At 42.2% G+C, this 14,416-nt stretch overlaps 1 protein-coding gene across 9 annotated transcripts in view; it reads right to left on the minus strand.

Annotated features, from left to right (window-relative positions):
- HERC3 (HECT and RLD domain containing E3 ubiquitin protein ligase 3) overlaps positions 1-14,416 on the minus strand; it is a 90,007-nt gene that overhangs the window by 40,014 nt on the left and 35,577 nt on the right. For all 9 annotated transcript variants that reach the window (XM_069485352.1, XM_069485351.1, XM_069485347.1 and 6 more), the window contains 7 exons: positions 10,482-10,641; positions 6,774-6,850; positions 5,753-5,974; positions 4,745-4,836; positions 3,738-3,868; positions 3,023-3,183; positions 94-170 (listed from right to left, as the gene is read on the minus strand). In XM_069485352.1, the coding sequence (XP_069341453.1) occupies positions 94-170; positions 3,023-3,183; positions 3,738-3,868; positions 4,745-4,836; positions 5,753-5,974; positions 6,774-6,850; positions 10,482-10,641 (920 nt within the window). The remainder of the gene's footprint in view (positions 1-93; positions 171-3,022; positions 3,184-3,737; positions 3,869-4,744; positions 4,837-5,752; positions 5,975-6,773; positions 6,851-10,481; positions 10,642-14,416) is intronic.

The following is a 14,416-nucleotide window of genomic DNA, read 5'->3' on the forward strand; positions in this document are numbered from 1 at the left end:
ACAAAGAGTAACATTGCTATAGTTATCGATTAAAATAAAAATCGGTTCACCGTTATTCTACCCCCAAAGCAGTAGTCAAAAAGAAAATTTTACCTCATGTTTGGAGCAAAGTACAAAAGTTTGGTCTCCTCCAGAGAAGATCTGCTTAACAATATGATATTTAAAGCGATCTGTCAAAAAGATTCCAACAGCATAGTTTTCAATAATTGAAGTTTCTCCTTGATCCCTTTTCTACTTTTCTAAAATATGCTTCAGAGCGGTTTCCTATCCCTTTTCTTATGTGCGAGAAGAAACCTTCTCTCTGGGCTCTCTGCCTAGGACTATTTCTACTTCCATTAAAAATAAATATATAAAATGGTATCCTCCAGGCTAACTCTACCTCTGCCCCCTCCCTGACTGCCAAGCTAATCCTGACCTCATTTCTATTTTTCATTCTAACTCTGTCAGGCCACTGACCTGAAACGAAAAAGAACATTATTCGAAACGGTAACATATGCCTAACAGATAATTCCGAATCTGCGTGCAGTCGGCCCTGGCCCCTTCGGGAGAGGCTTGCGGTCTGGGGACCTCGTTTCCTGTTCCCTGCTTTATCTCCCATCACCCTGTGTCCATGCTGACCTCTCACACCACCAAATTGTTTTGTTTTGTTTTGTTTTGTTTTGTTTGAAAGAGACAAAGTCTCGTATGTTTCCCAAGCTGGACTCAAACTCCTTGGCTCAAGTAATCCTCCCACCTTGGCCTCCTGAGTAGCTGGGACTACAGGTGTGCGCCACCACGCCAGGCTCCAAATTGCTTCGTTTCTAACACACCATGCTATTTTATATCTCCACGCCTCTTCCCTCTACCACCCCAGCGCACACTGCATTCTCCTTAAATGGCGTCTCTTAGAACAAAATCTGAATGATGCTCCCAGAACTGTGCCCCGCTGTGCCACTCATCACTGCCCACACCCTCTCTGCCCTCTACCTGGCTAACTCCAAAGCACCCTGTAAGACACAGCGCCAACTTCCTCTAACCGGAACACTCCTGGGTGCTCTCCTCTGTGCTCCCACATTACAATGAAGGTTCCTAAAACCACAGCGTTTACATAACAAATTGCCATTGGCCCACTTATGTTATAAAACCATTTTGGCAAATATCCAAGCACAAATTTAGGAACACATAAGTCAGATTATAATTCAACTGTAAACATTTGTGATTTCAGGCTAAGCGCGGTAGCTCAGGCCTGTAGTCACAGCACTTTGGGAGGCTGCGATGGGAGGATCGCCTGGGGCTAGGAGTTCAAGACCAGCCTGGGCAACATAGCAAGATCCCATCTCTACAAAATACAAGAAGAATTAGCCTGCATGGTGGTGCTACTTGGCAGACTGGGCGGGAAGATCACCTGAGCCCAGTAGTTTGAGGCTGCAGTGAGCTATGATCACGCCACCGCACTCCAGCCACGGTGACAGAGAAACACCTCAGCTCCGAAGGAAAAAAAAAAATAAAAAATTTTGTGGTTTCAAATTAACCTACAAAACACTTGAGTTTCTTAAATTGGTATATTTCTTAAACACATGTTTTCCACATGTGAGTAAAATGCCTTAGAGAAAAGAAAATTTACAAATGACAGGAGGATACCAAGGCTTCCTTTTGCTTTTGGGAACATCGCCAAAACAAAATCTTGTTTATTTTCTATTTTCAGTGCCACTACATTTTCACACGCTCATATATTCATCCACTGATATTTACTGAGTGACAAGTTTATGCCAGGCCCTGTGCTATACGCTAGGTTTAGAAAGAAGAGTTAGGCCCTTAAGTTTCTCATAATCCAGCAAGGAACTTAACAATTGTTATTGTTTAAAAAAAAAATTCCTTATCAAGCCATAAGTGTGTCATCTCCCAGACTTTTTAAAATCAAAATTAATTATTAAATTATACTTTTTAATGACTCTCTAGTTCCATTTCAGCTTCTAGATTTATTATTCCAAGATGAGGCAGTACTCAATATTAATGACTGCCTTACTCTGATGTCCAATGAAATGAATACTTGGCTATTTAACTTTTAAGAGAAGAAAAAAATGGCATAAAAAGAAATCACATCATGTTATGACCAAGATACCAACAGCAAAGTGAAGGTAACATAATACATGGGCTTCAGAATGACGCAGACCTGGGTTCACATCCTACCAGCAGAAGCTATGTGATCTTGGGCAAGTTACTTAATCTCTGTAAGACAATTCCCTCATCTCTAATATGTGGGTAACAGCCACTAGTTCTTAGGTGGTTTTGAGTGCTCAGCATTGTAATGAAACTTGGTTTAAGGAGTCAATAAATGTCAACTCTCATTATTAGCAACAATAATAAAATTTATACACCACCACCAAAGTCCTTGGGGACAAAATTAAACCTTATGCTTAATTTACTCTCTAGGATCTCCAACTCTAATGCTTCATGCACATTAAGTACTCAAATATTTGTTGACTGATGTTTAAAAATTTGCTTATATTCATTCCCTCCATAAGACCTCAGGGTAAATAACAGGTACTTATTGATACGGCTTGGATGTCTGGCTTCTCGAGATCTCACGTTGAAATTTGACCCCCAGGTCTGAATGCGGGACTGGTGGGATGTGTTTGGGTCTGGGGGTGGATCCCTCATGAATGGCTTGGTGCCCACCCCCCTCCCCCATGATAATGAGCGAGTTCTCACTTTGTGAGTTCACAAGAAAGCCGGTTGTTTAAAGGAGGCTGGCACCGCCTCCTCCCTTTCTAGCTCCCTCTCTTGCCATGTGACACGCCTGCTCCCCCACTGCCTTCCACCTCGACTGGAAGCTCCCGGAACCCCTCACCAGAAACAGATGCTGGTACGATGCTTCTCGTACAGTCTGCAGAACTGTGAGCCAAACAAACCTCTCTTCCTTATAAATCACCCAGCCTCGGGCATTCCTTTACAGCAGCACAAAACGAACTGAGACACGTTCTATAGAGAACTGTTTTCATCATTTAAAATACCCTTAAATTCCCGAGAAGATCACGCTTACCAGCTCGGGCTGACAGCTGGCTACTGTGGGCAGCCCAGTAACCCTTGACAGGAGACGGGCACTTAACGTTACAGGTGTGTCCAGTTCCGAGCTGACCTCTTGCTCCACAACCAAATGCATAGATGAGTCCGGAAGAAGGCACAAAAGCTAGGGTGTGTTGTCTGTGGAAAAACAATTTAACTCATCAGCATAGTTCCTCCTGATGTGGATGTACACTCAGACCCTGACTTTTAACCTCCACGTGTGCTTCTACAGAGCCTCCTCCATGTTAACATGGGACTTTTTGCAGTATTTTTGCTGTTACACTATCCTCCTCTGACACTCTAGGTCTTGGGGAGGATGGCAAGTCACAGAAAGAGGTGGGTGACCTTCTGCATTTGGCTCTTGAGGTAAGTGGGAAGAAGCAGGGTAGACTCAGGCAAAGTTTCCAAGAAGTTCTTTGGGACTCTCTCACTTTCCTTTCTTCATCTCTTCCCACATCCCGATACTCTATCCCCAAAGAAGTCTAACATCTCCATGTTGTTCTGCTCTAAAACCCTTCCGCACAACATCCTATTAAGATCTGACTTTTTCCAAATTTCACCACCAGAGCGCATGCAATTAAGATTTCTTAAAAATGATGGTAGCTAGGTGTAATCACGTTCTCCACCAACTACAAAGACAAGAACCATTTCTGGGTCTCCGTAGATACCAGGAAGCTCTTGAGACCACTCACCTGCCACAGGCAATCTGAGTTACTTCACTACCCATCAGCTCTAGAACTCTTCTTGGATTAACCTCATCATTCATGGAGTCATGTCCAAGCTGCCCGCAGGAGCCAGCACCAAAAGTAAACACACCTCCATTCTGTCAAGGAACAAACACAGTACGACTTCACTCTTATCTCTGAGCTGGAGGATGCTATTTTAAAACTTGTATACAAAATTCCCATCACAATGGTTAACACAAATACTACACTCATTTGATACTTGCCCAAAATCACTTCTTTCGAACATTCATTAAATAGAAAAATAATAAAAAGGGAACTTAAGACTACATCCTTTTGTAGTCAGCTCTGCTCAAGGGAATGTGTACTATCTGTAAATTTAAAAAATTGTTTAAAAGTACAATGATGTGTTAAGAGACAAAATTTTAAAATGAGAAACAAGCAGTTAGGTGAAACGAGGCAATTTTACTTGATCATTCATATGTAACAAATTAAGTGCTCCACAAACTCCTTGATAAGTAAGATTTTTTTAACAGCTACATTTGAACAAATGATAAAGCATTTTATTAAAGTGAATCTAGAATAGTGTTTTCTAAATATGAAAATAACGTTTATCTTTCTCTCTAGAATATAACTATTTAGAAGCAAAAGAAACAGGTTGATAATTTTAAAACATCAAATTGCTATTTCTGTTTTTATGTATTTAAATGACTTGTTTTTAAGGAACATAGGATATTGTTTTATATATGTACTGTACTATATTTTAAAGTTATTTATACTGAACTATTTTTACTAAGTTACTAAGAGAATCTATGAGATTACCAAAGAGGAAAACACAGACATTAAAAAAAACAGTCTTTTTCTATTCCTTTGGAAAACAAACCAAGCTATAGAGAGCGTTCAAGTTCAAGCCAAAATACTGTAAATTATATACCGCTACTATTCTGAAATAATCAAGCAATTACAATCACCCATTTCACACCCAGCACCAATGCAGGGTACTCCAAACCCTTTACCTTTGTGAGAACGGCTGTGTGTTCCTCTCCGCAGCTAATATAGACAACTTTTTGCGTACGTAAGAGTTTTACGTGGCACGGAGACTCTCGATCTAGAAAAAGATAAAGTAAAATCACAATGTCACTATCGTTTGCCTTGGAGATGAAATATATTTAACTATCTTAGCATGAATTTTGGGTCCCCCTGGATTCCTGACACACATTCAGCCTCCTCCCTGTGTCTGCACTTGGATGTCCAACAGATTCTCAATTTTAACATCTCTAAAACCCAATTCATGGTTTCCGCCCACTCTCCAACTCTGCCCACTCCCATCTCACCCATCAGTTCTCCCCATTTCATAAATGGTACTTTTATCCTTTCAGTTTTTCCTTTATTTCAAACCACGGGAGCAAAAAATGAGCAGGAACAACTGGCCTCATCTTCAAAATGCGTTCAGAATCCGACTTTACTCCCGCAACCTCCAAACTCGTCTTCCAGCTTCCCCCTTGCCCGACTGCAGCCAAAGTCAAACTGGATCACTCCTCTCTTCCAAACCCCCAGTGTCTTCCCCTCTCACTGAGAAAAGCAGCCCAAATCCTCCCCTGCCCCGCGGGGCCTTGCCTAAGAGGGCAGCTCTGCACTCTTCGCCTTGCTCTCCACACCAGGCATCTTCCCTCGCCCTGTTCCCTTTGACACATTCTTCACCCCGATATCCACATCTCCTTTCCCACCTGACTTCCTACCAGGGCTCTGCTCAAGTATTTCCTTATCAGAGGGGCCCTTCCTGACCACCTTGTGTAAAACAGAGCGCTTTCCTCTCAAACTCTCCGACATGCTATACATTTACTAGTTTATTTGTTTCCATCCACTAGAATCCAGTCTCCACTAAGCCAAAGATGCTGTTTTGTTCGCTGCTGTTCCCTTCGTGCCCAGCAGGGGGCCAGCACACAGCGGATCTGCTAGAGGCACCTGCTGAACAAACGAAGGTGCTTTTGAACTGAAGAGGTACACATGAAGAGTTTACCTACCCTTTTCATCACTGAGCCCTAGCTGCCCCGCGTTATTCATCCCCCAGCCAAAAACAGCTCCTGAGAGAGACAGGGCAAAGCTGTGGGCCCCTCCTGCAGCCACCTGGGCCAGCGGGATCCCCTCCAGGGACCTCACCCTCTGCGGGCTGGCCTGGGAGGGGAACTCCTTCCCCAGGCCCAGCTGCCCATGGCTGTTCTTTCCCCACGTGAAGAACTGGCCATCTGAAATAAGAACAGGATAACCGGTATTACAAAAAGTGGTACGAATTCTATACACAAGAATTATCTAGTTATTAAGATCATTTGTTAGTTCCCCCTGCCCCCCCACCAAACCTACCCAAGAGCAAGGGCGCAGAGACTTCATGCTGTAAGACTGAAACCAAAGCTCCAGTCGACATGACAACAAAGAGATAAGCTGAGTCTTAATGCCCTTCAAAGACTATCAAGCACTCATGCAAAGGAAATATTGAATGTTTAAGTAAATTCAATTGTGAACAGGCCAATTACCGGGCATAAGCAGGGTGAACTAGTTCTGACCACGCTAGGACCATGAGACCCAGGAGGTCTCCCTATGACCACCGGGGCTGCTCTGCGGACGATCAAGGAGGACATACAAGCACAGGTTTACTCAAAGAGAGTCCAGCATAATTTGCCAACTTAAGTTTCTCTAACTCCTCCTTTTTCATTTATTTGGGAGCTTGATAGCACGACGTAGCCTGAGAGTAGGCTGTAGCTAAGAAAAACCAATCTTCTACACGCTCAGGAACACCCAGGTACGGTCCTCCTGCTCATCTTCCCCTGAGAGAGCTGGAGCAGCAACGATGACCACCCGCTGCACCCCACACCCTGGGGAAAGGATAGCTATGCAAACGCTATCTGAGAACCGTCATGGCCAGCAGCAGTGCAGACCCTAACCGTTAATTAAAGGCTTTGTGTTAGATAATAGCACACAAAAATGCAAGCAGAAATGTTTTCAAAATTAACATGTAATAGCATTAGCGTGTACTTAATGTTACATTACCAGCTGCAAGAGCCAAGCAATGCCAGTTGCCACAGGAAACTTGTAATATCGTCTGCTGGTTCAGCTTTTGTATTAACCTAAAGGAGAAAAAGGCTTTCTTTTTAAGATGGACATTCACACACAAACACAATTATCAGAAATACTCCCAACTAAATAAAATATTTGTAATAAATAACATCATCTTGCCTGAAAGACTTTTTAAAATCAAATATGTGGTTTTACATGATACAATTTTATTAGGTCTTTCACTAGCCTTCAGCCTCTTAGGTAATCACTATTTAAAACAAAAAAACAACAACACTTCTGCACTTAGACCTCAATCCTCTGTTACTTCCTACCCTGTCATCTCCAATTCAGGAACAAATGGAATAAGCTACAGTAGAGAGATCCCTGAGAAAACGGTTGGTGTCTAAATGGCTTTCAAAGTAAGGGCAAGGCCACGATCCAGCAATTTCACTTCTGGGTGTATATCCAAAAAAATTGAAAGCAGAATCCCAAAGAGGTATCTGTACACCCATGTTTATAACAGCATTAGGTAGAAACAACCCAAGTGACCACTGATGAATGAATGACTACACAAAATTGTGGTACATACATATAATGGAATATTAATCAGCCTTAAAAAGGAAAGAAATTCTGACACATGCTTCAACATGGATGAACCCTGAGGACATTGTGCTAAGTTATTTTATCAACAACCATTAAAAAGCATTTAATAAATAAGCTAGTCACAAAAAGTCAAAACTGTATGAAGCCACTTATATAAAATATCTAGAGTAGTCAAATTCACAGAAATAGACTTTGTAAGATACAAAAAGTTCTTCAGATGTGAACATACTTACCATTACTGAACACTTTAAAATGGTTAAGGTGGTATATTTTATGTTATGTGTATTTTATACCACAATTTCTTAAAAAACAGGAGCAATACTTCCAAAAACCCTAATTCCCTAGAATAGTAAAGAGGAGGGTTATAGGATTTCTTTTCAAATCTTATTCCTCTGCTTGCTCATGTGAAAAAGAGAGATAAGAACAGCACCTACTTTACAGGTTGGTGAGAAGTAAAAGAAAAGTTCCACGTAAAGTGCTTGGCCCTGCCCGACAGAGCTGGGCCTCCTAGGAATAGCTCCTGTCCCCCGTTTTAATAGTTGACAACTGTCATGTCCATCTGCAGTAAATGCATTAAGCCATGGGAACAAAGGGGTCAGATGGATACCCCTTCAGGAGAGGAGTATCAGAAGGCAGATGTCCCATGGGGGAGGGGACAGAGGATTACTCAGTGTGACAGATACTGCTTTTGTTAATGTTTTATTTTCTCAAGATATAAAAACATAAAATAAAGTTCATAAATGCATTCAGTACCAAACAGAACTGAACTAATTTTGTATTGAGATAACTGTGGCTTCACATGTAGTTGTAAGAAACAGTACAGAGAGACCCCTAACACACTTTGTCCAGGTTCCCCCAAAGGTAACATTTTGCAGACGCATAGTACAATTTAACAGCCAGGATATTGACATCAATACTTATTCATACTTCAATCTTATTCATATTCCTCCAATTTTACTTGTACTAATTCTTGTGTGTTAATTTTACCATCGGCGTAGGTTCATGTATCCACTGCCGTAGTCAAGATACCGAGCAGTTCCACCACCACAAGGATTCCTCGTGCTGCACTTTTATAACCTCTCCTCCCCTGCCCTGTCCTTAGCTCCGGGCAACCACTAATCAACCCTCCTTTCTAAAATTTTGTTATTTTTAAAATCGTATATAAGTGGAATCACACAGTAGGCAACCTTTTGGAGTTAGCTTTTTTCACTCCGAATAATTCTCTGGACATTCATCCAAGTTGTGTTTACCAATAGTTTGTAGAAGACCATTATTTTCTAAAGTTGGAAAATGCATTACTGCCCAGGGGACCAGCATTTCAGAGGCTGCCATGCAGCAACTGCCCTTTTTCCCATCCAGTTTCCACTCAAATTCCCCACACTGCCCCCCCTTGATGGGTCAGCATGAGTTACAGAAAGGAATCAAGAATACAAAGATAAACAACAGGGAAATTGTACCCTTGAGGTGGAGAGGAGGGGTACACACGGTGAGAGTACATGCTACGTTTTACCTACTCAGCTCATCCTACCCTCCCCATAACTCCGTAAGGTGTATAATATGTAATTCCATTTTTAAGCTAGGAAACTGATGCTTAGAAAAGTTAAACAATTTTCCCAAGGTCATTCACCTTATAAGTAACAGAGCCAGTATTAGAAGCCAAGGCTGTTTGATTCTAAAGCTATGTTACTTTCCATAACACCAAGGTATGAATTAACTTATTTCAATTAAGTTATGATAAACTATATACAAACCAAAGCCTTGGATATACAAATCATCCATAATTTAGACATAAGTAATGAAAATTAAATTGCTACTGTAACACAGATGACTTCATTTTTAAAAAGGAAATGCCATTAAAAACCTTTATGGAGTCTTTGGTCATCAACAAATGAAATACTTTTGTCATTAATGTTATGAATCTTTCTCCTAATATCACACACGATTTAACTAAAATCTTACACTCCTTTTTTCTTACTACCATTCTCTCTCTCCCCCCAAAATTAAATTAATTTTTAAAAGAAATGAATCTAAGACATTACCTGTTCTAATATCAGGACATGAATCAAATCAGTCTTACCTCCATGTTCTTTTCCTTAAAACAGCTTTTGATTAAAGAGGCAAAAATCTAAGAAGGGTAAAAAGGAAGAGGACGAAGAATATATTGTCCTTTAAAGGGGACAGTAATTAAGCAGGAGAGGAGAGGCCATTTATTGAACTAGTACAGAGCAACGTACGTGCCGAGCACTCTTAGCAAGGGTGATGCTACAATGAATAATCCAGTTCTCCCGCCATCGAGACTCACAGCTTTGTAATAAAAATAAACATTATGTAAATAATTACAAATAATGTGACATGTAACAGGGGTATGTGGTATATTTTTAGTATAAAAGAACAAGAATTAAATGAAGGGAATAAAATGGTAGCCTCCTTGATTATTAGGAACCCTCAACAAACTGGGACATCACCCCCAAAAAGTACACCTGAAAGTAACTTCGCTATTTTGGACGTTTTCTTAGTGGTGAAGCAACTGTTAAATATTAGCTAAAGCATCTAACATTTATATCCAGGGAATTATTAATATTTAAGAGACTCAAAACCACTGTATGAGTATTTTTGTGTTAAAGAATCTCTGTATATTTGGTATTTTAGCTATTTATAATGCTTACGGTAATTCGGCCTGTTATTAGAGTCACAGGTCAGCTTTGTGATTCTATTTTAAAGTGCTTCATTGAGTAATTGAGACTTGCAATTTCAGGTTGAAAGCTAGTAAGTCCAGGATATGAAGAAGGAGCCCTTTTCAGTCAAACATTTATCGCGTGCCGGGCACTCCGCTGGCCACCAGGCTACCAGAGCAAAGCACGGACGGCTCCCGATCGGCTCACGTTTTTGAACTGGAGACATACACTTCCATGAATAATCACACTTTGTGTGACAAGTGCCGTAACAGTCCCAGGCAAAGCAGGAGCACAAAGGAAACAGCAATTGATTAAATGAAGAAAGCAGAACAAAAACAAGGAGTCTACACCAAAGCACCAGCAAGAAATAATATGTGAAACAACTGACAATGGAAACCCAGATTCCTTTCGGTGACATTCTTACCTGGGCACTGCCACGGAGTCCTCAGTAGTCATGAGTCCGAGTTGACCATCACTCCCTGCGCCCCAAGAGAACAGCTGGCCCCGGTCACTGAGGGCCAGACTGTGGGACTCGCCACACGCCACGTGAATGATGTGCTCATCTGCCAAAGCTCCGATTTGTTCTGCAAGAGACGAAACCAAGGAGGAAACCGTGCAGCCCAGCAACCTTTACACACAATCCTCTCCCCAGGCAGGGTTTTTTTTTTTTTTTTTTAAGAGAACCACTAAATATGTGTATTTGTAGAGATTATAAATCTTATATATCTCTAAACACTATCGATTTAGATTCGGCAACACTGGCTGTCACAGCACACACGTCCCGAACGTTCCCTGAGCCTGTGCGGCCACTTGCCTGGAGCTTCTCCACCCAGGGAGAAGCGAGAAAGTTTATTATTTGGAGACGCTGAATCAGAGAGGCCCAAATGTGGGTGGAAATGAGGCTTATTCCTAGAAGTAATGGGACTAAGTGAAATTCTCCTTGGAACAACGAGACTCACTTCCCACCCCACACACACACACACACACACACACACACACACACGTTCAGAATTCTACACACCTTTCTCCCCTCAGTTCCAGAACCCCATCTTGTAAGTGTCCAGCCAGGAGACGGGAGGATTTCTCTCTGGGAAAACTGGCCGAAAAGACAAGACCCACAGACGCTGACATCCGGGGTCCCTCAGTGACAGGTTCAGCTTCCCAGCAGTGGACAAGAACGGCCCACACAGGCATGGCTCCACGCACACGCAGTCCCTCCCTCTTAAACATGAGAGGGCAGACAAGGATCGCCCATTTTATGAGAAAAACTTTAACACGAAAGACAAAGACCAACACAAACGGAGGAAAATGAACTCTGAAGACAAAGATCATGCAGGGAGCAAAAAGTTTTTTTAAAAGTCCTTACGTAGAGAAATAAAAGAAGGTGCTTTATGAACTAGCCAGAGAGTGCTATAGAAAAGTATCATTCAAACAAAAAACAAAAATAACTCGGAAGCTAAAAATGGGGCCGTTTTCATTTTTAAAAAAAGCTTCAAAAGCAGGATTAGAAGTTAGATTTGATGAAATTTTCCAGGCAATAGAACAAAAAAGCAAAGAACAAATCAGAGGGGGAACAAGGATAAGAAATTATGGGTTTGCTCCAAGAGGTCCAACATCTGAAAACTAACAGCTCCAGAAAGAGAATGGAGAAGACATAAAGTAGACAATTTCGAAGAAGAGCCGGGCGTGGTGCCGTGTGCCTGGAGTCCCAGCTACTCGGGAGGCTGGGGCGGTAAGGCTGCTGGAGCCCAGGAGTCTGAGGCTGCACTGAGCCACCATTGTGCCACTGCACTGCAGCCTGGGTGACAGAGTGAGGCCCTGTCTCAAAACGAAACAAAAACAAACCAAAAAAAGACCGTCCTATCTGCAGATGTTATCGTATATCAAAAAAAAAAAAAAATTGTTCTCAAAGAAATACAAGAAAATTTCTCAGAACTGAAGGATATGTGTTTCACACTGAAAGGATCTATTAAGGGCCCAGAAAAATAACCAATAAAAACCTACTTCAGAGCACTGTGCCTTAAAGTTTCAGAAAAAGAAAGATTTGAAAAGTTTCTCCAAAAGAAAACAACAGTTTATGTACCATAGAACAAAGATCAGGATGGTGTCAGATTTCTCAGAAGCAACACGGACAACCAGGAGACGACAGAGCAAAGCCTTCACAACTCTGAAGGAAAATGACTTCCAGTCGAGAATTCTATCCCCAACCAACCATGAATCAAATGTGGGGAGAGTGGGGGAATAAAAGACAGTTTTCAGGCATGTAAAGCTCTCAAAATATTTTATCCCCGATACTGCTTTTCTCAGAAACCTACTGGAAGATGTGCTTCCAAAACAAAGAACTCAGGATCCAGAAAACTAAACTCTTACACAGCAAGGAGGTGTCTAAGACAGCTATGCAGCAGGCTTACAAAGCGAAGTTGGAGGGATGTCCAAAGATGAAAAATGAAATATCAGCTGATGGGTTTTACAGTATTACAAGTTTTGCAACGCAATCAGAGAGCATAGAGTTTGCTATGCAAAGGGGGAAAAAAACGATGTAATTAACTTCAGGAAAATATAAACGTTTTATAGGAAAGAAAAGCAATCGTGGTATACGAAGTCATAATAACCAAACAAAAATAATTTACCTAGTTAATAAGTGAATAGTCAAAATTGATTTAAAAGATTATGTAGGGAAGGATGAGTATCTCGGGGTGAGAAAGAGGAAAGGGTGGGTAGAGAATACAAAAGAATCCTAACTTTCCCCAGGGTGAAGTTTCAAGATTATATCCAACACCAAAAAAGATCAAGAAATAGCATTATAAACATGTTCTTTAGAAACATGAAGGTAAATGCTAACAGAAAAAGTTAAAGAGTTGAAGTGATAGTCCCTGGGAGTAAGAGTCAAGGGTGGGGACGGGTGAGGCAGGGAACTGCTATTTGATCTAAACACAGTTTGTATAAATACATCGCTTGAAAACCATAAAACATTTTTTTAAATTAAGCAACTGAAAATACTCTCGCGTCAGAGAAATCACCATATGGAGTAAACAAAGATGCTGTAATTCCTGTTGTTCCCGTTGTCTATTTCCCACCCCAGCCTTGCCCCAGGCACGAACAGTCCTGTCTTTACTTTGCAAAATACAAGGAACCCCTAATCAAAGTAGCTCCAAGCAACCGAGACCCCACTGCGACCAAACTTCTAATTTGCACAGGTTCCACGGCTGGGGCGGCCCTGCTGTCCTCCCGGGCCAGATACCGCACTCGGGACTGACGCCCACCTCTTCGTGCCTGACCTCCCTGCTGCCAACTGTGGCCTCTGGGGCCGGGATGCCAGCAGACGGCCTGACACGGCACTGGTAAGCCTCCCCACCGTCCCGACAGGACCCTGTCTGTCTCATCTGTCAGATTTTCTCACCCCCAAACGCTGTCACTAGCATCCCTCCTGAATTAGTCTCTAGTACAACTGAGAAACCTCAAAAGGGAACATCTAGATTCCAATGACCATTTACTCCCAGCCGGGTCAAGCTCTAGACAAGCCAATTCCTGTCCCGTCACCCAGCCACCAAAACCGACACCGAGCCACCCTCAGAGCAACAAAACTTGCAGCCGCAAAGGCAGAGTTACTGTTGGGTAACGCGAACGCTGACGGAGAATTAACCCACTGGATACCCAAGTCCAACTCACTCTACGTCTTCCAGCCAGAAAACTGCTCGCTGATCCAGGCTGGAGATCTGTCCCTGCAGAACTATCATCTCTCTTCCAGAATCTACTCCCTGGCCGGGCCGGTGTGACAGTGACGGCCTCCTTCACTCCTCTCCCTGAGTACACCCTGCCCCAGCCGGGCACACGCGGGCTGCGGTGCCGTCCGATTCATCCTCACACGCAGGCTCTTCTGATTCATCCTGTCAAGAGGATACGCTATATTTTGCAGATCATGACAGAACTGCAACCCACGCGTGAAAATAATTAAACACGCTGAAGAAACGTTCGGCAGTTTTTTGAGGATAAAAGTGTATTTTCTCTTTGATCCTCTCACAGCAACTTTGAAGTCCCTAGAAGTCGGCAGTAATGTCACCAACTCCGAACTCGTGGGAACAGGGCAGCGCAGTGGCCGGTGTGCAATGCTGCCTAGAGTCACTCAGCAGTTCAGTTGGGACTTACATTTTTAGGGTTGTTTCTACTTGGCTTTTGAACCCATCATAATTTTTTAATTTTTTTTTTTTTTTAGTTAATGGTAAATTTGACATTAAACCATCGAAGGATGGTAACAGAGAAGGATGATATGATCCCAGAGAACAGACGGATGATATTGATAGTTAATCCTTCCAGCCTGTGAGGCAAAGGCACCATAATCATCCTCCGCTCAGAAGGGGT

Source organism: Eulemur rufifrons, chromosome 13 (genome assembly GCF_041146395.1).
Source record: "Eulemur rufifrons isolate Redbay chromosome 13, OSU_ERuf_1, whole genome shotgun sequence".
Classification (NCBI taxonomy): domain Eukaryota; kingdom Metazoa; phylum Chordata; class Mammalia; order Primates; family Lemuridae; genus Eulemur; species Eulemur rufifrons.